Here is a 26,612-nt window from a genome sequence, read left to right on the forward strand (position 1 = left end):
TTCACCGAGAAACTCGGTCTAAAAATGTGACAGTCCAAATGCCACCCGATAATTGCTTTAAGAAACGGGCAAAAGGCCAAAAGCCCCTCCACGTAATTTTCTGAGCTTGGATTTGATTCGTTAAATTGCTACGGCCAACTAGATGTTTTTTAAACGAGACACGACTTGAGACGCTCGGAGATTTCGCGGGCCAAATTATGTGTGAAGTATTAATGGTGGTTTTGATGATGGAGATGAGCTCAGAAAAGAGGTTCCAGCTCAGAAAAGAGGTTCCAGCTCAGAAAAGAGGTTCCAGACGCGGTGCTGAAGGTCCAGAGATGCTGGTGGGACGTTGACACGGGGCAGACGGGAGACACGGACGCATCCGAAGCGAAGGAACAACCAAGGTGGATTTGCCGTCGCGTGCGCAAGAGGCCTGAAATAAACAGTTGTGAGGGGAATCCAAGCAGTTTGTGAAGCTAAAATCAAATTAAAAACAAAGACGTTACACGTGCGGAGTAACAGATGACACATTTGGGGCTCGGGAAGCCTTTAAACAGCAAGGTAGAGAAAGATCTGCCTTTTATTTTTGTGCAAACTGATCGGAAAACAGTTCTGTGTCACCTTAAAGCATTTCAAATGCTCACCAATGGATGAGTAGATCCCTTCCGACCAAACTGTTCCGTTCTAAATGATACAATCACAGATTTTGAGCAGCAAAAATGCTCTATGATGAACACAAATACATAAAGCTGAGCACTTTTAGTCCTCGTATGCGTAAGGGCTGGTGTTACAAACGCACAGAGATGCTAAAGACGATAACGTACGGAAAATAAGCGTGTCTAACGGCATTCGCCAGGTACAATATGTTTTTATCTACGCTATGAATCTTAAGATAACTTGGCCATTATCTGTTGTAAAATAATGCAGAAGGGTCTAAGCAAGTCAGCAGAATTGCAGGCAGAACATCCTTTGTGATGAGCCATGACTTAAGTATTACTACGGTCTTGGGGGAAAAGGAAAAGAAATGCTTATATGGTCTGAGCTTTCAAGTAAAATATGAAGGTAATTTGGGGCAAAATATATGTAAGAAAACATCAGAATGGGTTACTGGAGGTTGCTCCCGATGCTCTGGGAGTAACAGCCGCCCCGGTCATAGATGCGCAACATTTTGAGCCCAGGCGGTAACGCGATGTTAACGAACTGGCTAATGAGAAGAGCGTACAAACTGACGCTTTGCTAGAACATTTCCCAAGAATAAAGGACGAGAAAGGCTCTTGTATAAGCTGCTGCCTCCAAAATTAGACAAACACGAAGCTGCCGCTAAAGCAGCGTATATATATTTGATAGCTTTTAACCACCAAAACATTACTCCGGAGTTTTGCTGTTTAATAATGCAGTGGTAGAAGTTTTATGATAAACACGATAAAGAATCCATAAACCAATAAAACAAAAGGCAGCTCGAGATTTGATGAAGAGATGAATAAGTGATTAAACTGCAGCTACTTTCCAGCACATTAGACTATTAGCTACTTGCCCAAAGGGTGAACGGGAACAAAAATGTTTGTAGACATAAGAACAAGCAGCATCAAAGAGCGGGAGAAGTGCAAAGGTACCACAGTTCTGTACACTAAGATCTAACATTCCCCAGAATACTATTTTTGTGCGCCTATCTGAATCATCACTCTCAATTCTGCTCATCTCGCTGTCAGGCGCTAGAAAAATTTCAGACACATGACAACGTAAAAAGAACCGGAGATGAGTTTTAAGACAACTCTGAGTGGCAACTCTTTCGTCTTCACATAAATCTGCGGTGAAAAAAGCATGAGCAGCCATTTCTTTGGGGAAGAAAGCTGCTCATCTGCATCTTTACTCCTCGCGGTTTCCACCTGTGCGCTTCAACGGCTTTCAAAAAGCACTTCTACTTTCTAATTTTTGGGAAAGTTTATGGCTCAAAAGCTCCTCTTTTCAATACAGGCTTCTTGTATGGTCAGAGAGGGACGATCACTACATGGAAAGGGCACTAAACTCCTCAAAAACTGGATTTATTTGCACAACGCACCTCCAAATGGGTGTTCAACCCCCTCTCCTCATCCTCACACCGCATGAAAACCCAACAACAGTCAGAGAAAAAGCTGAAGGCGGTGGAAGTTTTGCCATAAAACAACAAGCAAACCTGAACCATTCCTCAGAGGATCCTGCGAGCCCCATATTCTCAAAGAAAGGTCCTTCCAAAAAGGCCAATTTGTCAAAACCACCCAAAGAGGAAACAATTGCGGCTCGGCCAAGCAATAAAAGGAAGAGTCAAACCTCAGTGGGGCAGAAGCGGTGTGATTTTTTCCACTCGCACGTAACGTTTCGATAGCCCGGCAATAGGTGTATTAGATAACATCTGTTCTTTATTGTAATCTGCACGGGGATAATGTTCTCTGCAAAACACACAAAAATCACCTCTGGGCAAAGCAAGCGTGGAAAATTCCAGCCGCAAGTTTTTCCCAAGGTGAACAACATAGGAAAACGGAGTCCTAAGATTTGACTTGAACACCAGCACAGTGACGGCTGCTCCTCACCAGCACCCGCTCCCAGCACCTTTGTTCTCCGCTCTATCTGTTGCTACCTCTCAAAACTCACAACCCTATTGTGCCGGCTGCGCTCGAACGCATTATGTAAAGAGCCATCGACGTAAAGAAAAAGGCATTCTAATCAGTTTGAGACACTCTTTAGGCTGCAACTCTTTGAAATAAAGTTTCTCCATCAATATTAAACACGCATGCTTATGCAACAAGCAAATCAAGAGGTTCGCGAATGCAAAGCGAGAAGAAACTCCGGCCAAGATAACAGGAGGGCTAGAAGGACAAGTTGCCTATTATGGGGCATAAAACCAAGTTTAGTTTTATAAGTTTCGACAAGCGACATCACTGAGCAAAGTAATAACAGGATGAGAGTCTTAGCGTTTCAAAGATGACAGTCGGGAATCGCTCTCGCCTGTTGACAGTGGCACACCAGCCTTAACCGAGATAATTTGAGAAGCGGTGGTAAAAAACACCACGATCCTACTCCGGCCGTGTGTGTTTGACAACACTTGGGGTTGCAGTCGTGCAATTTGGGTTCGAAATAATAACGCGTCCAACCCACAAGTGGATTAGCCCATAAATTAACCAGCCTCCCGTGGTATAAAACTGGAAGACTCAAGTATGGACCAAGTCACAAACCCCCCTCAAAAAAAAATAAACAACGAGAAACGGGGAATGGAAGGAAAAATAGTAATGATGGAATAATCTTTAATTGTGCTCGGAAAAGCAGCGCCTCTTCCCGTGAATAAAATGGCAGGTTTGGCAGAGGGAAATCAAACAAAACCCATTTCCCAGCGTGCGGGAGAGAGGGGAGAAAACTGAAGCGCGGCCAGACGGGCTGAAGAGGCGATTTTAAATAAATAATAGTCAAAGTTTGTTGTTTGGGTTGTTTTTTTTTTGAGGGGGGTGTTTTTTTGGGGAACCGAGAGCGGGTGTTACCTGAGCGGCCGCTCTCCGGGCGCGGCCTGTGGTGAGAAGCGGTGCCGGGGCGGGGGGGGGGGGGGGGGGGGAGGATTCCCTCGCCTCAGCCGGCCCCGGTGCGGCGGAGCGGGCCAGGCCTCCGCCCCCCCGCCCTGCCCTGCCCTCCCCTCCCCGGGGCTGCGGCGGGGCGGCGCTGGGAGGCGCGGGGAAGGGGGGGAACCGGCCGCCCTGCACCGGCCGCGCCGCCGCCTTCCCGGGCTTGTTGTTGTTGTGGTGGCTCCGGCCGCTCGCGCTCCGCGGCCGACACGTCCGAGCGCCCCCGCGCATGCGCGACATCCGGGTATCACCCCCCCCCGCCCGCCACGGCGGAGCGGCTCCGCGCACCCCCCTCCCGCGAGGTAAGTGCGCATGCGCGCCCGCCGCGCCGCGGTTGCTGCGCAGCCGGCTGGAAGAGAGTGAAGCGGGCGGGCGCGTTACGCGGGTTTATTTTTGTGGTTGGCGTCCGGCGGCGGCGCAGACACAGCCCGCGAAAAGGCACCGGTCCAAAAATGCGGCTCTAACAAATGCAAACAAAATCCCTATAAGTGCAAAATGCAACCCCCAGAAATGCAACCTCCACAAGTGGAAAACCTCCCAAATGCAAACCCCAGAAGTGGAAAGTCCTGCAAATGCAACCGCAACAAATGCACAGGGACGCTAATGCAACCCCAATGCAAACACCGGGCGGCAAATCCAACTGCTTGTCTCGTCCAGCAAAAGCGAACTGCCCAACGGAATTCAGCTGAAAATGAGAATATTGATTTGTTAAACTGGAATGTTACATTTTGGCCACCGTTAGAAGACAAAAGAGAAGGGAAAAGGGGCACGAAATGCCGCAATCGCTGCAAAACGCAACGTTTTTGCTAAATACAGGGGGTGTTTGGCAGGGTGCTAACGCAGCTCCTCTGATAACAACAACGAAGAATGATGGAAATGACAAAAAATCGTTATATCACCATAGCAAAAAACTTCCTGCTCACACTATAAAGTCATTTATAGCCACTTCCACACCCTTTAAATCTCAGTGATGAAAAGCCATGTAAAATAGTGCTATATTGGGCATCTTTTCCTGGGTGGATGTAACTGAAGCTCCTCCACGTTGGGATTTGCTGAGCGCGTTGCAAATTGATATTTGAGTTTGGGAACATGCGATTAATTCACTCTGACAACACGTATTAAATGGGAAAGGATCTGAATTTGGGGTCGTTGTGATTATATCGTGATGATACGTCCGTGTGTTTTAAGCCGGAGCTCAAAGACGCTTCACCCACCAAAAACGCCTCCGAACTCCGGTATTTTTCAAACACAAAGTGCTGGATCCATTTAATATGTTGCGGTTTAGCGTCCGTTCCCCCCCTAAAATGTTATTTCAATCAAATCTTGGCTCGTTCTACCTCAAGATCCCGATCGATACGTTTTTATCCTTAATAAAAAATGCATTAAGTCGTCGTGGTGACTTTGTGCCAAACCGCCGCTCGCAGCGAGACCTGGACCAGAAATGGGCTTTTTAGAACAAAACCAGCCCAGCTAAATAATTCATGTGCTTTTCCTTGCAAATGAACGTAATTATGAGTAAATTATTTTTAAAAGTTGTGGAGTGTGACCTGGCTGAAGGGAAGAAGCCAGAGAGTCGTGGTCAATGGGCAGAGTCCAGTTGAGGCCTGGATCTAGTGCAGTGCCTCAGGGGCAGTGCTGGGGCCGGGATTGTTCAAGATATTCATCAGTGATTTGGCCGAGGGAACAGAGTGACTGTCAGCAAGTTTGCTGGTGACACCAAGCTGGGAGGAGTGGTGACACGCCAGAGGCTGTGCTGCCATCAGAGACCTGGACAGGCTGGAGAGTTGGGCGGGAAAATGTAATGAAATAGAACAAGGGCAAGTGTAGAGTCTTGAATCTGGGCAGAACAACCCCAGGTTCAGTGTAAGTTGGGGAATGAGCTATTAGAGAGCAGCGTAGGGGAAAGGGACCTGGGGGTGCTGGGGACAGCAGGGTGACCATGAGCCAGCACTGGGCCCTTGTGGCCAGGAAGCCAATGGTACCTGGGGTGGGTTAGAAGGGGGTGGTCAGTAGGTCCGAGAGGTTCTCCTGCCCCTCTGCTCTGCCCTGGGGAGACCACACCTGGAATCTTGTGTCCAGCTGTGGCCCCTCAGTTCCAGCAGGACAGGGAACTGCTGGAGAGAGTCCAGCGCAGCCACCAAGATGCTGGAGGGAGTGGAGCATCTCCTGTGTGAGGAAAGGCTGAGGGAGCTGGGGCTCTGGAGCTGGACAAGAGGACACTGAGGGGGGACTCATTCATGTTTACAGATATCTAAAGGGTGAGTGTCATAGGATGGAGCCAGGCTCTTCTGGTGACAACCAGTGACAGGACAAGGGGCAATGGGTACAAACTGGAACACAGGAGTTTCCACTTAAATTTGAGAAGCAACTTGTTCCTGGTGAGGGTGGCAGAGCCTGGCCCAGGCTGCCCAGGGGGTTGTGGAGTCTCCTTCTGTGCAGACATTCCAACCCGCCTGGACACCTTCCTGTGTAACCTCATCTGGGTGTTCCTGCTCCATGGGGGGATTGGACTCTCAGGCAGATCCACGTTAATGAAAAGGAATTTTGTCCTCTGGTAATTAAAAAATGGTTAATGGAGAGAGAAACTCATCGAGAAAATGGGTGTATATTCCAAATTTTTCTGCTCTTCCCATTAATTTAATTCAAGTCTCACCAGTTTGATGAAGCGCTTTAGTATCCACACTTGAAGAGTGGACCTTGGTAAGAACAAAGAGACAACTATAACTGGATTATCAAATACATTCATTTAGATCCTAAAAATGTATTTAGGATGTTTGCAATCATTCCCTATACATATATATAGATATATATCTGACACTCCTTTATTTATTAAGATTTAATTATAGCCAAGTCCGCCCTTCATGAAGAAAACACGAATATAGCCAAATTATATTCAGGATTTAACTTGCTCACCCCACCAGCTTGTTCTGGGCGAAGCTTATCGCTGTATATAAATATATATACTCATATATATGCTCTAAATCATTTGTTTTTTCGAGCTTTGTTATCTTCAATTTAAAGCATTTGTCTTTGAAAACGCACCCGGAGGAACAATTTAGAAACGACGACTTGTCGAGATTTCCAAACGCTTTACTGGGTGTACAAACGTAGGGCTTTAAATGAATTAAATTCAATTAAATTTCAATAGTAGTTCGGACAGGAAGCCTAAATTGTGTTTATTGATCCTGTGGAACTGGAGAATTAGAACTTGACTTGAGCATGAAAACACCCCCAGTTACAACGATTTGGTGGGGTTCTAAATACTTCATTAATTCCAGTTTAACAGTCAGATAACAGGCGCAAAATGAGGCGTGTAAATTTGAAATAGATGTTATTCAAAGGCTTTTAACGGGCAGGATATGTTGAATTCTTACTAAATATTGTAAACCCCACGGGCTCTGAAGGTTTGTGCCGCCCTAACGCTCCGATTCTGGGGCGGCTCAGCGTCCGAACCCACCAGGAATTCATTCCAAATTCCAGATGTTTGCGCGTCCTTCTTTCCGGCTTTACGAAAGCGGCTGTTTTTCCTTTTTCATAGCAATTTCTATGGTCATAAAATCCTCGGCCAGCGTCACTTCTTGCCCATCCAACCCCGACTCGGCCTGTCTCTTCATTTCGGTGACGTCCGCGTCTCCCTCCCCTCCGGGTTTGTATCGTTGACTGAAATGAGTCAACACCAGTTTCTTGGCTTGGCAGCGTTTGGCCCAAGCCGACGCCATTCTGGGAGTGCTGTGACCGCGCTCACGCGCCTTTTCCTCTTGGGTATCGTCCAACGTGGCTTCGTGCACCAGCACATCGGCTCCGTAGCAAAGCTTGGCCGCCGCATCTCCGACCGTCCCCGAACAATCCCCCAAAATGCAGATTTTCCTTCCGGGAATCGCGTTTTCTAAGATGTCCGAAGGAGAAATTGTGATTCCGTTCTCCAGAACGACCGAGGTTCCGTTCTTCAGCTTCCCATAGAGAGGACCTGGTTGAACTCCTGGGAAATAGAGTCCGTAAGTATTAGGATTCGGTTATAAAATCATCACTTAAAAAGAGACGGGCTAAATACAACCTCAATATAAATAGCGATGGATATTTCACATGAATAAAGAGCTTGTACTATGAGCAGGAAGCGTGTTTAAAGACAAGCTACGTTCTTCATATTAAAGTCAATACGCGTATTTTCCTCAAAGCTGCTTTGTGCTTTTTAAACTTTAACGTCTGCACGTGGTTGCTTTTCCCTGCACGATATTAATGGGTATTTGATATTCAGGCCGCTGCGTTGCTATGAAGTATGAAAACGTCTTTAATAGAAAAGGGAATATTGAATGTAAATGGATTATGGAGGGATACAGCAGGGCTAATTAGCTGCATTTGCGGAGTCACCGCTCGCGCTTTTAGGCCTTTAAAACATTCAAAAGAGGTAAAATAAACTAGTTACCAAGGTCTTTCAGCTTCTGGACGTTGAGTTTACCAGGCCGGGGCTTCTCTTCCACCACAAAACCAAAGGAAGGGATGCGATGGAACAGGCGAAACGCTTTCACAACCAGTTGCTCATCCTCAAGTAGTAAGTAAGAGTTTTCGACTGGATCCAGGTGGAGAATTGTCCCTTGTGCACCTTGAGCCACTTGATCCAAGCAAGAGAACTCTTTAAATTCCTCCGCGGGGCATTGATCTGGTGTTGGGACCAGCTCATGAACAGCGTAGGGAAAGAGAAGCTGGGAGTGGGAGAGCTCCAGACTCCTCCGGATGAAATACCGCAGCCCTAAGGGGCCGTAAATATCGAGCGGCGGTTTGCTTGGGTCGGGATTAACTTGGAGACTAAGCGTGCACAGCAGGCCGGGAAGGCCAAAAATGTGGTCGCCGTGAAGGTGAGTTATGAAAATCTTGGTGATTCTGCCTGGCGATTAGAAAGGAAAACAAGAGAGGAAAATAAACGAACGCCAGAACAATTAGGATATTAACACTTTGTGGCAAGAAGCGGGAAATAAAGGAGGGATATGAAAATGGAATGAGTGTTGAAGAAATCAACACGCAAGGCTTATCTTGGCGAAACAGGTCAAGAAAAGACGCCAGAGACAAAGGTTTTAGTCGCTTCTAAGCAAGACACGCTCCACAGAACAGAATCAACTGCAAAGAAACGCCACAAAGTGTTTGCGCTTTGATACATCACATGGAAACGAATGAGAAACCTGAGGTGGAATTTGTGTCTAGTTTTGAATTTCGCACATGAAATGATCATAAAGAAAAGAAAATAAACATCCAGGTTTGATTTCAAAGTCCTTTAAACAGTTTATCGTTGATAATTCCATCTTTATAACTCGGGAGTCCAAAGGCTGCTCTGGCTGCTGCAAAAGCACAGCGACCGAAGGTAAATCTGCTTGCTATTTTATTGCCAAAATGGAAGTTAACACGAATACGCGCTGCTTGAAAACAAAAGCACAATATCTATTGAAGACTCGCAGCGGGTACTGTCTAGAGCTGCCTGCAGACAAATACAAACCACGCCGGGTTAAAGCCGGTCTGTGGCCCAACGTTTGAAATCACAAAGCCCAAGAAATGAATTTAGGAGAGTTTGGTTCTCACAGAATCCCAGAATGTCAGGGATTGAAGGGCCCTGGCAAGCTCACCCAGTGCAATCCCCCCATGGAGCAGGAACACCCAGATGAGGTTACACAGGAAGGTGTCCAGGCGGGTTGGAATGTCTGCACAGAAGGAGACTCCACAACCCCCTGGGCAGCCTGGGCCAGGCTCTGCCACCCTCACCAGGAACAAGTTTCTTCTCAAATTTAAGTGGAACCTCCTGTGTTCCAGTTTGCACCCATTACCCCTTGTCCTATCACTGGTTGTCACCCAGAAGAGCCTGGCTCCATCCTCCTGACACTCCCCCTTTAGATATCTGTAAACATGAATGAGTCCCCCCTCAGTGTCCTCTTGTCCAGCTCCAGAGCCCCAGCTCCCTCAGCCTTTCCTCACACGGGAGATGCTCCACTCCCTCCAGCATCTTGGTGGCTGCGCTGGACTCTCTCCAGCAGTTCCCTGTCCTGCTGGAACTGAGGGGCCACAGCTGGACACAAGATTCCAGGTGTGGTCTCCCCAGGGCAGAGCAGAGGGGCAGGAGAACCTCTCGGACCTACTGACCACCCCCTTCTAACCCACCCCAGGTACCATTGGCTTCCTGGCCACAAGGGCCCAGTGCTGGCTCATGGTCACCCTGCTGTCCCCAGCACCCCCAGCTCCCTTTTCACTGCTCTCTAATAGCTCATTCCCCAACTGATACTCAAACACAGCTCTTCACCAAAGGGCAATCGAGGATTTCTGCGCGGCAGGTTCGGCAACCGCACCTTCAGATGCTCAGGCGTGTTTAGCGCGTATTCAAATAACACCAGCGCAACGCGTTTTGTTTCGATCCCACGAAATTGCTTCCCCGCTCCCCTCGTCGCAAAACCTTTAGTCGGCACAAACCTGCTCTGAGGTGGCTCCTCATGAATTGTGTTTGCGTTCCCTCCCCGCAGTCGAAGAGCCAACACTCCCCTTCCCGGCGAAGCACCAGGGCCGACGCTCCTCTTGTCGGAGACGGATACGCCGAGCCTGTGCCGAGGAACGTTATATCCATCGACATTTTAAACACGTCGGTGCGGCACCTGAAAGGGAGATTTCGAGCCCCTGAACGTACGTATTTATGCTGGGAAAGAAACAAACTTCTTTACTTTCAGTGAACATAATTTAACGTGACAATCAAATTACCTTATAACATAGAAACAAAAGCAGAGTGGCTTGTGATTTTCAGACAACGCAATATTTACAAGCAGCAGTTTTACATCAAGGGAAGGTTGCAAACATGCAGCCCAAAGTAAGATGTGACCATAGCTCGTTACCTGAAGAAACAGCCCTATCCAGCTGGAAACGCTCTGAGCTTTAAACCCACCATTATTTCTTCCTTCTTCGCGTTATTTAAGCTTCGAATTTTCCTCTAAAAGCTGTTTCCGAACGAGCGGCGCCAAACTGCCATTTAACCGCTGTTACTGGACACCAAGGGGAAAGATTCGCACCCCAAAGCAACATCAGCGACCACGAGAGGACCCGATTTATTTTGTCTTCGCCACAGCATCCTCAAAAGCGATGGATGTTTTACTTCTCATGAGCCCAAAAGCTGCAGAAGGATCTATACAATGAGCTGCCATGCTCCAGTTATTTATGTACCTGCTATATTGTCCGGGTTGGTCTATAGGAGCAGAATCTCCCTGAGCACAACTCGGATGCTTCTTGCCTTATGGGATGCGCTTCAGCCTTCCCAGGTTTAATTCCTACCTTGTTTTCAGATGTATTTCTGCCTCGTTTCAAACTGCAGGTGCCTCAACAGCTTCAGATACCTTTCAAGAAAAAGAATGACTGTTTATGACATCGAGTTGATTTTTAGAGGAGGTGCCACAGCTTTACAAAAGAGAACAGTCCTTTCCCTGAGGGTTCTCTGAAGAAAAATGAGGTGTAATTACCTGAATTGGGAGATAACGGGGGGAAGGACGTGCGTTTATCACATCCCAAAAAGGCAGAAATACACATTTTGCTTCCTTTTCCTCACATAAGAGCAGATTGACAACTTCTCAGCTGAACCAGCGTCAGGATTTACGCCGGGAATTTGTGTCCGTGAGGCAGAGATATGAGAACCAGCCAGAACACTCTGACCCCCCCTCAAACACCTCGCAGCCGCCCGAGGTGGAGCGGGGGGTGGGAGGAGAGGACACGGCTGATTTAGTCAGAAAACGCGGCAGGAATAGGCCTGACCCGCAGGCCCGGAGCCCCGGCCTCGAGTAGCCGCCCGCCCCGCCTACCTCCCCCCGGCGGCGGCAGGTGGAGCCCGCGCTGCGCCGCTCGGAACTCCCGGCTCTCCCGGCCCGGCCCCTCGGAGGCCGCGAATGGCGGGCGGGGCGCAGCTCGGCCGGGCGATACCACAAACCGCCGTCACACTCCGGTGTTTTCCCTCATCTATTAAAATACGGATGTAGGTCCTCAAGTCTTTTAATAAAGAACCTCTTTAAAAGTGCTGTAAAAGAGGCAGATGTCCTAAAAAAACAGTTGAAGAGCTAAAAGTTGAATAGCTCTAACTACAGCCTCAGTATGTTTTGTTTGCTGAGCATTTAGCAAGGGACAAAAAGGGGAAAAAAGGTAAATACCAGCAGTGATGCAGGTGATCACATACCAATTCTGTAGAGGTAAAGTGTTATTTTTTTCAGAATAAACAAAATCAAATGTAACTTAGGCAAAGGGAATGCATTTTACTAAGAAAATAGAGGACCAGGACACACATTTCTGTAGAGTTACAACAGTATAAAGGAGAAAAAATTAAAAGAACACCCAGTTAACATTTAAATACAATTTCAGTTACAGCTGAGCAATGACCGTCCCAGATAATTCAACACCGGAGATTCCTCACAAGCACTCCAGTACATTCATTTATGTACTTTAGATACCTTTAAGATAGAAATAAACATAAATTATTTTGACATTTCTCCACAAACTGGCCACTTTAAAGCATCTTTATTTCCATTTTATTAGAAAGGAACTACTTAAAGGACGGAGAAGTCCAAGTCAAAGGTAGTCAAGCGCACACCCGCAGGCTTTGCAATAGCACGGTAATTATATTGGGAGTAGGTAGGTCAAGGTAGATCCGCACAAAATTAGACGGGAACTGAATTATAGCGCTCAAATTCAGCTGTTGGGTGGGTGCAATTAGAGCTTTGCTCTACATTTTCTCCTTGCTCTGGCGTTCCACGGAACACCAGTCTCTGCTTGTTACAAAACGCGATAGCAGTCTTAAAAAGTCCAAAAATAAGAGTGGTTTTCTTAAATTCGGCAACCAGCACTTATGTATTTTTGCACATAAACGTAGATACGTTTATGTGAATGACAGAGTGGCTTAAACCCGCCTTTGACGTCAAAAAGAGCCGGAGTAAATGGAAGAAGCCACCTTGGATTTACTCAGGCCCAGAGTAGGCTGGATAATCATGATCCCCGCTCTCCTCAAGGAGCAGTCGCTAAATAGGGCTGCTAATTAAAAGCTAAATATCGTTTAACTTCACAGTTGAGCGTGACAAAGGGTTACATCCCCCCCTCCTGCAAAACAAAGAGCGCAAAGACGCGCACCTACCACAGGAAACCTGTTGGGCGCCGCTCTGCGCGTGAAGCGTCGCTTCGGTTTAGGCTTGGCAAAGCAACGCAACATCGTGAAACGTCGCCGTTTGGGATCTTAAGGAAGTTAAGCTTGGATTAGTCCTGGAAAAGACCGAGGTATTGACCTCCGTGTGGGTTTCTGATCCTCTCAAGAGCATCCAGAAGTTTCCTCATCGAAGAGACGTGGAATAAAGATTTCTACACCGTTCGGAGGACTAAAGTCACCACAGTTGGGTGAAGAGTTAGAATCTACTCATCCTTTAGGTGGTTTATTTTATAAAGAACAATAGAAGTTGAACTTATATTGTGTAATATTACAAAATGCATCCCGGTGACAACTTTTTCCCCTAAGAGAATTTTCTGTATTAATAAAGATCGGAAAATGCTTCGGAATAAACCAGCAAATAGAAACCAGGTTAGGTAAGTAGAAAAAGGATTCTGCGGTTCCTCGCTAAGCGGTAGCGCTAGCAATTAATCCAAAGCTTAATTAGATCTGAAGAATCCACACAAGTGAAGATGAATCGATGGATTTTATTAAGAAAAATCATCAAACTGAATAGATGGATGCAGAATTTTATTTTGTAAGACAGTGTTCTATTTACGGACTTATTGCCCGGCCTTTGTGATCGTTCTCAACCGAGACACCAGATCAGTGCACGGGGTGGTTTTGTTACTCATCTGCCTAATTAGCGCCTCGGCAGAAACGAAGAAATGTGCGTTCCCAATAGATTTGAATCCAACGATGCGAACTCCACGGACAAAACGCAACGAGCTTCAGCTAGAGCTGAATATTCAGGAGGTAACAAGAAGTCGTCCACGAAATAAATAGTTGCTCCGGAAGACCACGGGTTTCAATACGATACAAAGCAGACATAGCAAAAATAGATGAAAAAAAAGCATTCTTTGTAAAAACATCATATGTGTGTGTTGGTCTTTTTTTGTACATATACTTACATATACAAGTTGCAAATCACGTACGTTGCCCGATGGATTTGGAGCCCCGTCGGACAGCGCTTTACCACAGTTTGGATACGCGGCCTTTTCCCCACATGGCTATTTTTCTATCTTTAGATAATCAGTCTTCCCAGTTTTTTATCTAGTACACAAACATCATTTTAAAAGCAGAACTTTAAGCGACACAAACCATATCCCTGTTCTATTTTGGGCCTGTTTAGTGGAAAGTGCGTTTTCCGCTAGAAACAAGGGGGTAAATCCCCACCAAATTTTCCTTCTCTTTAAATCCCGGCTTCAATTTTGCCAGCGTAGCCCTCAAAATGAACGCAATGAAAAGGAATGCAGGTTGTGGTTTGTATATCGACCGCGCGGGACTATTCATCGCAAGGGAAAAATCCAACTTGCAATTTTGGATTTTACACCAAAAAACCGCCACGAATTAAAGCTGTTTTGGCTTCGGGGGGTTTGTTCGAAGCGGCGAGTGCATTGAGGAGCTTTTGTCATGAAAACATGGAGCGAGTGGTTTTGCGAGAACATGATGTGCAAGGGAGAAACCAATTTAGAAACAGAACCTTTAAAAAAGTAACGAATAAACCAACAAAACGTCGGTAAATCACCTTGGAGTCCGTCGCAGAAAACCCCGGATTATTAAAAGCAGGAAGAAATCTATAGATCATCATCAAACGCGCGTAGCTAAAGTATTAATGGAATTCTTTAGTGTGGGGTCTAAGCTAGAAATGCCACGTCGTAATTTAATTTTGGAGAGCGCTCTCATTCCTGTGACCGATATTATCACCCATATGGTTGGATGATAATCGGGAGAGATCTACGGCAAGTGAAAAACGGGGGGAAATAAGCCAACAAAATGAGCCAAAATAAATTACAGGACTCGAAGCTCATGATTTGAATTGGTCTGAAAAAGGGATCCCTGCAGAGTTAGAAGATACAGCCTGAGGAGCGCGATGTTGCCGTCAGTGAACCTTCGATTCGGGCCAGTCGTACACGTCTGGCATGAAGGATTCGTATTCGTAGGTCCAAACCTTGGAGCGAATGTAACGGTTCTTGTCTGCGGGCTCGGGGTAATGGAAAGCCATGTTGTTGGCGTATAAAAACTCCATAACCTGCAAAGTTAAAACCAGCGGGCAAGTTTGTGCCTTTAATTGCGTCGGCAGCCGCGCTCCCGCCTTTGAGGACTCGCAACATGGGTAAAGACGAACGCCAAAGTGTTTTTACCATTGCTGGATGTCTTACCAGGGAGCGGACAACTTAATTCTGTTCATCAAAACACCGTAATGTGGGCCCATCACCAACCAAAAGCAGCCAATAAATGCATGATTTTTATAGCGTCTCTTATTAAAGGCACAAAGAACAGGGTGTTTCGCACCCAAGGTTCTTATTGTGCAATTCAGCGAGTTAATGGACGCATAAAATGCTTTAGGACAGTTCAATTTTATGGTTCGCACTCACCTTAACGGCAATATAAATAGAAACTTCCCTGATATTAGACAGCGGAGGATAAAGTCTTCCTTGGGCGAGTTCTTCATCCGTCAACTGCTCTGCCAAAGCCTGAGGTAGAAAAACAACCAGCTTCTAGTGGTTGAATTCCAAACGAGATCAATAAGATGCTAAAAAGCATGTTGTTAGTATTATAGTGCCCTGAAAGCACTCGAATAACGCAGCCGAAATCTCGACATCCTCAAAGATCGACTCCACAATGTGTCCATATCAGCAAATTCAGCTTATAAGCATTTAGCAAAATAAACCAGTATTTTTTTGGAGGCTGAACTACCCATAACCATGACAAATAGAAGAATGTAAGATCCATGTGTGTTTGGCCAGTTGATTTGGTTGTATTTCCATGTGGTGGGTTCTCCCGCTCCTGAATGGAAGAGCAGGAGAGGATGGAACCACGACCACACCACCATCACCAAACCAAGCGCTGGGCAGGATGAGGCGGCAACGGATGGATCGAAACATTTCCTATTTCGTTTCTAAATGAAATTTGCAATGGAAGCTGCTATTTTTCACCGAAAATCTATTTGGTTTTCACCGAGGGGCTATAAAACCAACGGGAAACCCCAGAGTTTCAGCCCATTGTGCCCCAGCGTGTTCTGCTACCACACTTACCTTAGCGGCCTCTAGGAAAACCTTATCGCTGATATGTCGCACGCTGCTGAGGATCACGGCCAGAGCCACGCCTGCAATACAATTAATGCCAATTAGGGCCACGGCATTTCCAAATACGCAGCCGAGATGCCACGAGTCGCCCAGAGTGTTATTTTTATCTAGATCAGGCTTTGGCTACCAAAGGTCAGACCCTGTGGTCCCTTAAATCTGTGATTTTGATGTCTATTTTCTCCCTCCTCTTCCAAAATAAGTAGAAGAACCCAAAATGCAGCAGCTTTCAAAGCCTTTAATATGAAACACTCTTTTGTTTTAGTGAGCTCGCTGTGTGCATGTCACATCCATCCTTATTTGCCTTCATTTATTCTTCTGATTTGAGTTTTAGGCTTTAAATGCTGGTGACACCTCTTCACGCTGCTCCGCTAACTGTTCCTAATATAGCGATGGAACCAAAGAAGTGCGAATAGCCTGAGGTTCAAGATTTAAAGGAGATCATTCTATTTATTACCTGGAAATATATAAGCATTGTTTCCTTGGCCTGGTTTGAAGGTCCGTCCGTCCGGCAGAGTCACCAGCTCGAAGGGGCTGCCGCTGGCAAACAAGCAACGGCCCTAAGAATCCAAAGAAATCAAGTATTTGTGTTAAACCGTGATTAAAAGCATCAATGAGCCACAAGTCCCATGACCATAGGGACTGTACAAAGGGTCTATTTACCGTTCTTGTGAAAAAGGGGTTTAATCAGCACGAAATATTAAAATAAATGGAGAATTTGGAGCGTCAAATAAACCCTCAACCAAAGGCCAAAGACCAAAAGGCAACAAAGATTAAAACACAACCAAAGCCCACGCGATACCCAGTGGTGCTAAAGCATGGTCGGGGTTTTACAGGTGCCATCTAGTGGAAAAATAATAAGGAATAAAAGATAAGTGATAATATTTTCGTTTCCTTACTGACTTCCTAAGATTCTTTTAGCCTAAGGTTTTATATCGGTCAGGATTAGGCTGTTCCTAAGGCCTGGAGACACATGGGGCTGATAAACTTTATTAGTTAAATGACAAAGTCAAGTCACTGAGGATCTTCTAAGTAATTAGCGTATCTTAAAGGGAAGAACGTCATTAATTTTCAAGGATGAACTATAGGTAAGCTGAGTACGTTGCATTATGAAAACAGACATTAGATATGGAGAAAAGCCTGAAGACCCAGCGACGGTACAAAATTTATTAATAAGGCCTGGAATAAAATTACACCTGTTCGTTTACTGTAAAAACCGCAAGAAGTAATTAGGCTGGTCTGATAGTGCTGCTGGTCTCCTTCAATCCAAGATGCCTGTAGATCTTTATGCCAGCTAAATGAATTAAAATTAGAAAGTCTTTTAACGAGGCCCACACCTGGAGAATGCAGGCAGGGGAGAGAACACAGAAACCTGGAGCCTGCCATGTAAAGAAAAGGCATTTTCAGGCAAAATGTTCAATTTAGTGCTCTGTCTGCCTGCTGCTCCCTTGTTCCTACCCCAGCTCCGTTCCCTTCTCTCCACTCGCTCCAGCACCTCAAGGCCTTTCTTGGGAGGTGATCCCGCCACCCCTCTGACCACCATTTTGAGCTCTGAGGTGATTCTGGCACCCTCAGGGCTGCCAGTTTGAGCCCTGAGGTGATTCTGTTGCCCCCAGGGCCACCATTTTGAGCCCTGAGGTGACTCTGGTGCCCCTGGTGCTGCCATTTTGAGCCCTGAGTTGGTTCTGGTACCCCCAGGGCAGACATTTTGAGCCCTGAGGTGATTCTGGTGCCGCCATTTTGAGCCCTGAGGTGATTCTGGTGCTCCCAGGGCCGCCATTTTGAGCCCTGAGGTGATTCTGGTGCCCCCAGGGCAGCCATTTTGAGCCCTGAGGTGATTCTGGTGCCCCCAGGGCAGCCATTTTGAGCCCTGAGGTGATTCTGATGCTGCCATTTTGAGCCCTGAGGTGATTCTGGTGCCGCCATTTTGAGCTGTTTCCTCTCATCCTGCCACTTGTTCCTTGGGAGAAGGGACTTAGCAAAACATCATTCTTTGAAAATCAACACTTCTTTTCAAACCACCTCCATTTATTTTTGCCAGAAGCCAAGAAACCTCTGTATTATTCTGTCAGTAAGTCCACGTAATAATAAAATCATTTGAGTTCTTGCGTTCTGCCGCTCAGCAAACAGTTCTATCACTAAGGGCCAAGAGGAGGACATTTATAAATGTGACATACCTCTGTCAACGTATACGCTTCCTCTGCTGTGCATTCCGCTTTCACCGTGGGGTTACTCAGTGCAAATATTATGGGGCGCTCATTGATAGAGGCCATCGCTTTAATTACGTCCTGAGAGAAGAGCCGCCCAGCTCCCGCCACTCCTGAAGCAAAGGTAAAATAGAATCAATATTTGACCCCCTCGGGACAGGTGACAGTAGATTCACTTCATGTCACCCTTAAAGACTCGGAACGAAGCATTATTTTATGTGATTTTTTGGGGATTAATCGGTGTAAAGAACGCTTATTACTGCTCTGGGTAAGAAAGCGGGAACTCCATGCTCTCCCCATCTTTAATTGGGTGTTATGGGTATTTCTGACCCCACACAGGTACAAATGCAGATAACAGGTCACAAACTCAGGGTAGCTGCTCAGCCAAAACCCTTTTATTTTCCAAATAAATCAGAGTTGTACCAGGAAATACCTGTAATCCTATCCGACCTCTGTTATAAATCGCTACCTACGTATGTCAGTGGTTTAAAAGCTATGAAATATCTCCTTCCAGATTCTGCCCAGAAAAGCCGACTGCAAATTAAATCGAGCAAACGATGGGTAGGCAGAAACAAAAATAACCTTACTTACCAATGATAGCCGAAGGCCGAAGTACATTCACCGCCTCTACAAATGTCTTTGGTATCTGCTCTGGAGCCGGATGCGTAAATGGTTCTTGATTGGAATCGACCTTTTGTTCTCGGCCCTGTGGATAAAAAGGCGATTCTTTTATGATGGGGACATAGAAAGCAGCGTAATGTTGTATTTCAAGGCACGGTGCGTCCCTACCTGAACCAGTAAACCGTATTTGTCGAACATCCATATTCTCCCGTAGGCTTCCTCAGCAGAAACTCCGCTTTCCATCATGGCCATAACGATGAGGTTCGCGATTCCCAGGGCGGCCTTGGGGATAAAAGGACTTTTGGTTTCGAACGAGTCACAAAAGAGGTTTGTTATCTGGTTAAGAACCCCAGAAAAATCATTGAAGCGCTTTGTGCTTCTCTCCCCGATGCATTTAATGCTTTGTGTTAATGTATTTCAGCAACGTTCTGCAATGGAATTCAGACTGTGAACGTCCAGAAATCCAGTTTAATGTCTTGTTGTTCTGGAGTTTTAAGCAAACTCACCTCTCCTGCTCCAAGGAACAGCACTTTCTGCTCCGCAAGTGGTTTTCCTGTGGCTTTCTGTGCTGCCAACAGTCCCGCCAGGGCCACTGACGCCGTCCCTGGAAAAACAGAACAGATCAGCAAATTTGCTGCTGACACCGAGTTGGGAGGGAGTGTGGAGCTGCTGGAAGGCAGGAGGGCTCTGCAGAGGGGTCTGGAGAGACTGGAAAAATGGGCCCATTCCAATGGGATGAAGTTCAACAAGGCCAAGTGGCGGGTGCTGCCCTTTGGCCACAACAACCCCTGCAGCGCTCCAGGCTGGGCACAGAGTGGCTGGAGAGCAGTCAGGCAGAAAGGGACCTGGGGGGACTCATGGACAGGAAGCTCAACAGAAGCCACCAGTGTGCCCAGGTGGCCAAGAAGGCCAATGGGATCCTGTCCTGGATCCAAACCAGCGTGGTCAGCAGGACAAGGGCAGTGATCCTTCCCCTGTGCTCTGCATTGGGGAGGCCACACCTGGAGTGTTGTGTTCAGTTCTGGGCCCCTCAGCTCAGGAAAGAGATTGAAGTGCTGGAGCGGGTGCAGAGAAGAGCAACAAGACTGGGGAAGGGACTGGAACACAAGCCCTGTGGGGAGAGGCTGAGGGAGCTGGGCTTGTTTAGTCTGGAGAAGAGGAGGCTTAGAGCTGAGCTCAGCACTCTCTAGAACTACCTGAAGGGCAGTTCTAGCCAGGTGGGGATTGGTCTCTTCTCCTAGGCAGTTCACAATAGGACAATGGGGCTTAAACTTAAATTTAGGCTGGAGATTAGACAGCAATTCTCTGCAGAGAGAGTGGTCAGGCATTGGAATGGCTGCCCAGGGAGGTGCTGGACTTGCTGTTCCTGGAGGTTTTTAAACTGAGCTTGGCCATGGCACTTAGTGCCATGATCTAGTCAATGGACTGGAGTTGGACCAAGGCTTGGACTGGATGATCTCTGAGGTCTTTTCCAACCCAGTCCATTCTGCCATCTCAGGAGATCTGAACCGATCTCCACAGCACGTTATGGTTTTACGCACATTTTTTGCATCTATATGAAGGATATAAAGGATATACCTTGAATATCGTCGTTGAAGGTACAATATTTCTCCCGGTATTTTCTTAAAAACCGGAACGCGTTGTGGTTTCCGAAGTCTTCAAATTGGATAAGCGTGTTCTGGCCGTACCTAGGGAACGGGGCAAATATTCCTATCACAAAACACGTAAAGAAACACAATCCTTTTAAAATATACCCTGCACGTAATTCTCTTTGGAAAGAGGACGCCCCCAGGCCTTTCCCTGCTTCAAACAGCTCCATTCTGTGAATATTTAACTATAAGAACGTTTCAGGTCATGGAAAATCACTACAGAGCCGCGTCTTTTGACTTCTAGTCTTACCCTTACTCCTTAAATGATTATTTCAAGGCCGGTGTGTTATTTATTCTTTACTTCCCAGCAGTTTTGGCCATAATTCCATGTAGAATATTCAGTGTTGTACCTGTCTGTAATGGCTTCCATAAATTCATCAATCAGGTCATCGTAGACCTGCGAGCGATCCCTTTTTTGGTACAGGCCCATGTAAAATGGATCTTTTAGGAGCGTCTGAAAGAGAAGAAAATGAAGGTAGCAGCAGAATTAAGCTTAGCTTAATACGCTAAGCGGAGCTCACCGTAACACCTTTCGCACCAAAAATACTGAATTTATAGCCTCCAGTCTATATTAACGCTCATTAATTTCAGTTGGTGATGGCAGCTCTTAAAATGAACCAAATCAATACTGCGAATAAACCACTTTAAGAAATGCCTTAAAACATTTCCAGTTTCTTAAAGCCAAGTCGGCCTATTTTATAGCGTTCCAGTGTTTAATTTACTTCCAAACACATCATTTCGCTGACAAATCGATCCTGAACTCACAGTGTTATCCGTTCCAACATCGATACAGACGGGCAAGCATTTATCTGGATGAATTCCCGCACAGGCCGTATACAAACACAGTTTTCCTACTGGAATTCCCATCCCATATACGCCGAGGTCTCCAAGACCCAAGATTCTTTCTCCATCGGTGACAACGACGGCCTGAAAACAAAAGGTACAGTTATAAATTTATAAACTTCAGAGCGATATCAATTGTGGGTTTTTTTCCAGGTGAAAATTCAGGTACGTTTATACAGTCAAATAATAATTTACAGTTTATACAGTCAAATAATAGATAACAAGGAATATTTTACTCGAAGCAATAATGCTGAATGTTAGAGTCTATTAAGTTGGGTTTAGGATTTCCACTTGTAAATTTAAAATGTTTCAAATCATCATCACTCACCTCATCTCCCTTTGTGCTTCTCGACCCAACTGGGTCATACAAATTTTAATGGTACATGTTCATTATTATCTTAATTAGATGCCATCATCAATGCATTATTTAGTATTTACACTTGCGTCAAATACTAACGAAGCTTAAGCAGCTCAACTGAGATTAAATACGACAATTAAAAAGATATTAAACAGTGGTACCTTAACGTCGTTCTCCGGCCAATTGTTCACAATTGACCTTATATGGCCTCTGTCTGAGATCGAAATAAATAAACCTCTGAAAGAAAGAAACCAAGAAATATTTGATAGGTGACGATTAGAAATTTCAGTTTTCTTCATTAAACTGAATGTCAAAGAGTAAATGCCCCCCTGTAAGGGTATGAGAAGGGAACATGATGCTAAGCCTGGCTTAGTGAGCTCGGCTCCCAAGGAACAAGCGCCAGGATGAGAAGAAACGGCCTCAAGTTGCGCCAGGGGAGGTTGAGGTTGGAAATTTGGGATAATTCCTTCCCCAAAGGGCTGTGGGGCATTGGAACAGGCTGCCCAGGGCAGTGCTGGAGTCACCATCCCTGGAGGGGCTGGAAATACACACCGATGAGGTTCTTAGCGATGTGGTTTAGCGTTGGGTTACGGTTGAACTCCATCTTGAGGGTCTTTTGCAACCAGAACGATTCTGCAGTTCTACGGTTTAGCGGTGGACTCGGTTGTGTTGGGTTAACGCTTGGACTCGATGATCTTCACGGTCTTTTCCAACCAAAACGATTCTCTGATCCTATTTTGGACGCACTGAGCGTTTCTGAGTGTTGAGATTGACGATGCTCTTGTATTTCTCAGAGTGATTAACTCCGGTTCCGCTGCTATATCTTCAGGTTCCTCCCGTGGTCTTGTGGCTCTTTGTTGAGCTGTCCTGGAGAGCTCAGGTGGCATTCGAGGCAAAAAGAGCTGCTGCTTTGGTGGATTTGATGATCTTGAGGGTTTTTTCCAACCCAAACGATTCTATGTGGTGCTTAGGGACATGGTGACCTTGGCAGTGTTGGGTTAATGGTTGGACTCGATGATCTTAAAGGTCTTTTCCAACCTAAACGATTGTTTGATTCACTGCAGAACATCCCAATAATCTTTCCAGCCCTGGGACCCTTTGTCATCAGCAGAAACACGTTGGTCGCAGCTTTGATTCTGCTGGGACCGCGTTTAAGCTGAGCTTCCTCCAGCAAATCCGCCATAGGGGTTTGTGCGCACTCGCGTTCCTGCCCCGAATTGGCACAAGTCTTGTGTAACCGAGTCCAAATGAAAATAAAACATTGACAAGCACGCAGAAAAAGTGATAAGCAAGATATATGTGTTATCCTTACTTTGGTCTCCTGAAGATGTGTCCATACTGGGAGCAGGCCAGGCCTACGGTTGGTGTGTACACAATCGGCATTAACCGCTCAATATCGTCTTGTAATACCCTATAGAACAATTTTTCATTCCTCTCTTGGATTCCCATGATGTAGATATACCTGAAATCAAGAAAAACCATCAAAAAACCCCCAATTTATTTCACATTCATGCTTATTTAAAACGAAACACTGGCTGTGACACACCATGCATGCTAACGAGTTAATGCATAAACAGGCATTGGGATAATATAATATAATAAAGATAACGCACGGTTTTATTGCGGGACGCGGCTGGGAGTCTCGTTACTGTTAAAAACAATTGTCAGCGGAAGAACTTTTCTTCACAAAATCAATAAACAACAAAATACATTGATATTAACGAACTACGCATCACGAGACTCCAAATTCTAACCCAGTAATTCCCTCCTAGTGGGATTAATAACGCACGATTGATGAAACCTCCAACAACTACAACCCCCAGTGAGGGCATAAAAACCTCGGTTCGTTATCCTCTTGCTATTTTTTAAAGCAATTTCCATTTACTTTTCCAAGGGGTCCGTCATTTTGGCCAAATTCTTATGGAAGCGTAAGGCCTGGATGTCTTGCGTCTCTATTTTAGGAGGCAGGAGCCCTTGCAAGCCAAGCATCTGCCGTTCGTGTAACGTGAAGGCCATACCCTGCGAATGAGAGAGAAACAATTAGCGTTTCTAATGATCATCTAATTTTATTTGCTACTTCTGACCAGCCGCTGCGTCCTCTTCTCATGGCAGGTGCCCCATCATAGAAAATTATATATATATATATATATATATATATATATATATAAAAGATACAATAGGTTGACCTTTATATTGACCTTCATTATATATCATTAAATATAGAACTCAAAAAACCATAATTATTATATATTTTCACTTCTATTTGAAGAGACTTTCCCATGTATTTGTATCATGCTCATCACAATAAATCTCGAGTTTGGAGGCTCTGCTTCATATAAATCAGCGTATTTGACTGGTTTTTAACTAATAAAATTACTCCTTTGGCAAAAATATCATTAAAGAGATTAATAATTTGTATATAATGTTTCTCTTTGCTTATTTAAATCACTTTTAATATTGTTTCGACTACGCAGCCATCCAGCTGCTCTTCCATATTAACTCCCCATCTTGATTTAGTTTATTCCCGTTTTTCCAGTCTATAGACCACTTGGATTTTCAGAGCTACAAGAACATGACCCACAGTGGATTTTTAAGTGGTATCAAGCTGTAATACTGTAATAATTTCAATTTAAGTCACTTTTTGGTGTCCTTTGACCCATGGTACAAGGTGTCCTTTCTCTTAGCGTTATCCACTGACTTTCACTGCAATTAATTTCCTTAATCCTCTTTACAGCTCAGAAAAACCAGGTGTCCTCTCAAAGGCGGATGGAAGAGAAAACCCAGCGCACTTCAAAGGCCGCAAATTAATTCGTTCGGCCACACGGAGACATTCATTGCAACAAGAAATTAAAAAATAAGGTGAGTAAAACGAAGCGTTGACAGTTCTTTTTAGTTAAGACGAGCTCAAATAGAATCATAGCATCACAGTCTTTTAATCCACAGTTTTTACTGGCACTGAGAGCTCGGTTTGGTCTGAACTGAGCTCTGCTATGCAAAGCAAGCGGTTTAGGGAAGATATAATCAAATTACAGAAGCCCAGAGTGTCAGGGGTTGAAGGGCCCTGGCAAGCTGATCCAGTGCAATCCCCCATGGAGCAGGAACACCCAGATGAGGTTACACAGGAAGGTGTCCAGGCGGGTTGGAATGTCTGCACAGAAGGAGACTCCACAACCCCCTGGGCAGCCTGGGCCAGGCTCTGCCACCCTCACCAGGAACAAGTTCCTTCTCATATTTAAGTGGAACCTCCTGTGTTCCAGTTTGTACCCATTGCCCCTTGTCCTGTCACTGGTTGTCACTGAGAAGAGCCTGGCTCCATCCTCCTGACACTGCCCCTTTCCATATTGATCCCCAGGAATGAGTCCCCCCTCAGTGTCCTCTTGTCCAGCTCCAGAGCCCCAGCTCCCTCAGCCTTTCCTCACACGGGAGATGCTCCACTCCCTCCAGCATCTTGGTGGCTGCGCTGGACTCTCTCCAGCAGTTCCCTGTCCTGCTGGAACTGAGGGGCCACAGCTGGACACAATATTCCAGCTGTGGTCTCCCCAGGGCAGAGCAGAGGGGCAGGAGAACCTCTCGGACCTACTGACCACCCCCTTCTAACCCACCCCAGGTACCATTGGCTTCCTGGCCACAAGGGCCCAGTGCTGGCTCATGGTCACCCTGCTGTCCCCAGCACCCCCAGGTCCCTTTCCCCTACGCTGCTCTCTAATAGGTCATTCCCCAACTTACACTGAACCTGGGGTTGTTCTGCCCAGATTCAAGACTCTACCCTTGCCCTTGTTCTATTTCATTACATTTTCCCGCCCAACTCTCCAGCCTGTCCAGGTCTCTGATGGCAGCACAGCCTCTGGCGTGTCACCACTCCTCCCAGCTTGGTGTCACCAGCAAACTTGCTGACAGTCACTCTATTCCCTCGGCCAAATCACTGATGAATATCTTGAACAATCCCGGCCCCAGCACTGCCCCTGAGGCACTGCACTAGATCCAGGCCTCAACTGGACTCTGCCCATTGACCACGACTCTCTGGCTTCTTCCCTTCAGCCAGAGATGTTTCTCAGTATAGAATTTGGAAATCTCCTCTGATTTCTCCCCTCCATTTCTTAAATTCAATTGCATATCTTTATTCTTCCCGAAACAGAATCATATATATACCGGAGGGTTTGGATGATTCAATCTGTGAAACCACCCAGGTTATTAAACTTTTCAAGATCTCTACAGGCAAAGACGCCACCAGTTCTTGTGCCACCTCCAGATGTGCGGAACCACCTATAAATCAGTACAAAACCCCAAAACCAGACTTAACTAACCCAGTTTAATGAGGCGCAATATTACCCGCCACCTTTGGCTCTTATGGCACCTTTTCTGCGAGGCGATAAAAGCCGGTTACAGATTAAACAGCCCCGTCTTTCCGCGTTTAATTCCCTTTAAAAGCACGCAGATCTCTAGGTATTTCTACCTTTCGAAATTCAATGTAAATCTTCCATTTCTAGCGCTTTCTAGGATCTTTATTGATGGTCAATTGGCAACTGCTGGTGGTATTTCAAGCTCTATCCTATTGATTTTGTCCAATTCGCTTGAACTTTGGGTTGGTTTTATTTTCGTTGGGTTTTTAATCTGAATCAGAAACACGTTTGGATATTTCCCGGGAGTCAGAGAAGTCGCGTCCATCTTCATTAACAGAACAATTAAACAATTTAATCTCGCAGCATTTCTAAGTATTCAGGAAGGTGTAGATGACAATAAATCGGGCTGAAAAAGCTCAGAATGAATAGGGATTAAACTGTGATTTATGGTCTATATAAGCTGGGACAGTTCTCTAGGATTAAACCACGGCTTGTGACCCCACCAGTGAATTTAATTTATCATGTATTCCTGCACACAAGTGCCCAAGCATATGCACAAAGAAACTAAACCTATGAATAATGTTCCAGGGTGAAGATCAAGACTATTCATGGTCGAAGGGTCAGGGATCATCTAGAAGAAATCCTGGTCCTTGAGTGCGAAGCTGAAGCATTATCGCTACATAAATACCATTTTAATTGCCGGCGCTAGACAAATTAGATTGTCCGAAGAGCATCCCGAACGC

General features: G+C 45.8%; 3 protein-coding genes across 9 annotated transcripts in view; all 3 read right to left on the minus strand.

The window, feature by feature from the left end:
* The window catches only part of LOC102095020 (mothers against decapentaplegic homolog 4), a 27,266-nt gene extending 17,113 nt beyond the window's left edge, over positions 1-10,153 (minus strand). Inside the window, exon 1 of one of the 4 annotated variants that reach the window (XM_065046811.1) lies at positions 3,492-3,798. The gene's annotated coding sequence lies outside the window, so the exon portion shown is untranslated. Of the gene's footprint in view, positions 1-3,491; positions 3,799-10,016 lie in introns of those variants that run through there. The other 3 variants (XM_021288298.2, XM_065046809.1, XM_065046812.1) reach the window with 3 other exon arrangements.
* Positions 6,639-10,189, minus strand: LOC135577387 (zinc phosphodiesterase ELAC protein 1-like). Its single transcript, XM_065046813.1, has 3 exons — positions 10,017-10,189; positions 7,993-8,451; positions 6,639-7,548 (listed from the first exon to the last, which is right to left on the minus strand). Exons 1-3 carry the CDS (start codon positions 10,171-10,173, stop codon positions 7,076-7,078), a joined length of 1,089 nt encoding a protein of 362 aa, XP_064902885.1. The 5' UTR covers positions 10,174-10,189; the 3' UTR covers positions 6,639-7,075.
* The window catches only part of LOC102094841 (NAD-dependent malic enzyme, mitochondrial), a 22,263-nt gene continuing 5,772 nt past the window's right edge, over positions 10,122-26,612 (minus strand). For 3 of the 4 annotated variants that reach the window (XM_021288296.2, XM_005502970.3, XM_021288295.2), the window contains exons 3-16: positions 23,415-23,548; positions 22,842-22,991; positions 21,691-21,766; positions 21,094-21,255; positions 20,679-20,782; positions 20,258-20,367; positions 19,186-19,283; positions 18,848-18,961; positions 18,650-18,764; positions 18,029-18,171; positions 16,309-16,411; positions 15,804-15,874; positions 15,144-15,242; positions 13,234-14,797 (exon numbers count right to left, since the gene is read on the minus strand). In XM_021288296.2, coding sequence (XP_021143971.1) covers positions 14,648-14,797; positions 15,144-15,242; positions 15,804-15,874; positions 16,309-16,411; positions 18,029-18,171; positions 18,650-18,764; positions 18,848-18,961; positions 19,186-19,283; positions 20,258-20,367; positions 20,679-20,782; positions 21,094-21,255; positions 21,691-21,766; positions 22,842-22,991; positions 23,415-23,548 — 1,629 coding nt within the window. In that variant the 3' untranslated portion in view covers positions 13,234-14,647. Of the gene's footprint in view, positions 10,196-10,862; positions 10,925-13,233; positions 14,798-15,143; positions 15,243-15,803; positions 15,875-16,308; positions 16,412-18,028; positions 18,172-18,649; positions 18,765-18,847; positions 18,962-19,185; positions 19,284-20,257; positions 20,368-20,678; positions 20,783-21,093; positions 21,256-21,690; positions 21,767-22,841; positions 22,992-23,414; positions 23,549-26,612 lie in introns of those variants that run through there. The other variant, XM_021288297.2, reaches the window with a different exon arrangement.

Source organism: Columba livia, chromosome Z (assembly GCF_036013475.1).
Source record: "Columba livia isolate bColLiv1 breed racing homer chromosome Z, bColLiv1.pat.W.v2, whole genome shotgun sequence".
Classification (NCBI taxonomy): domain Eukaryota; kingdom Metazoa; phylum Chordata; class Aves; order Columbiformes; family Columbidae; genus Columba; species Columba livia.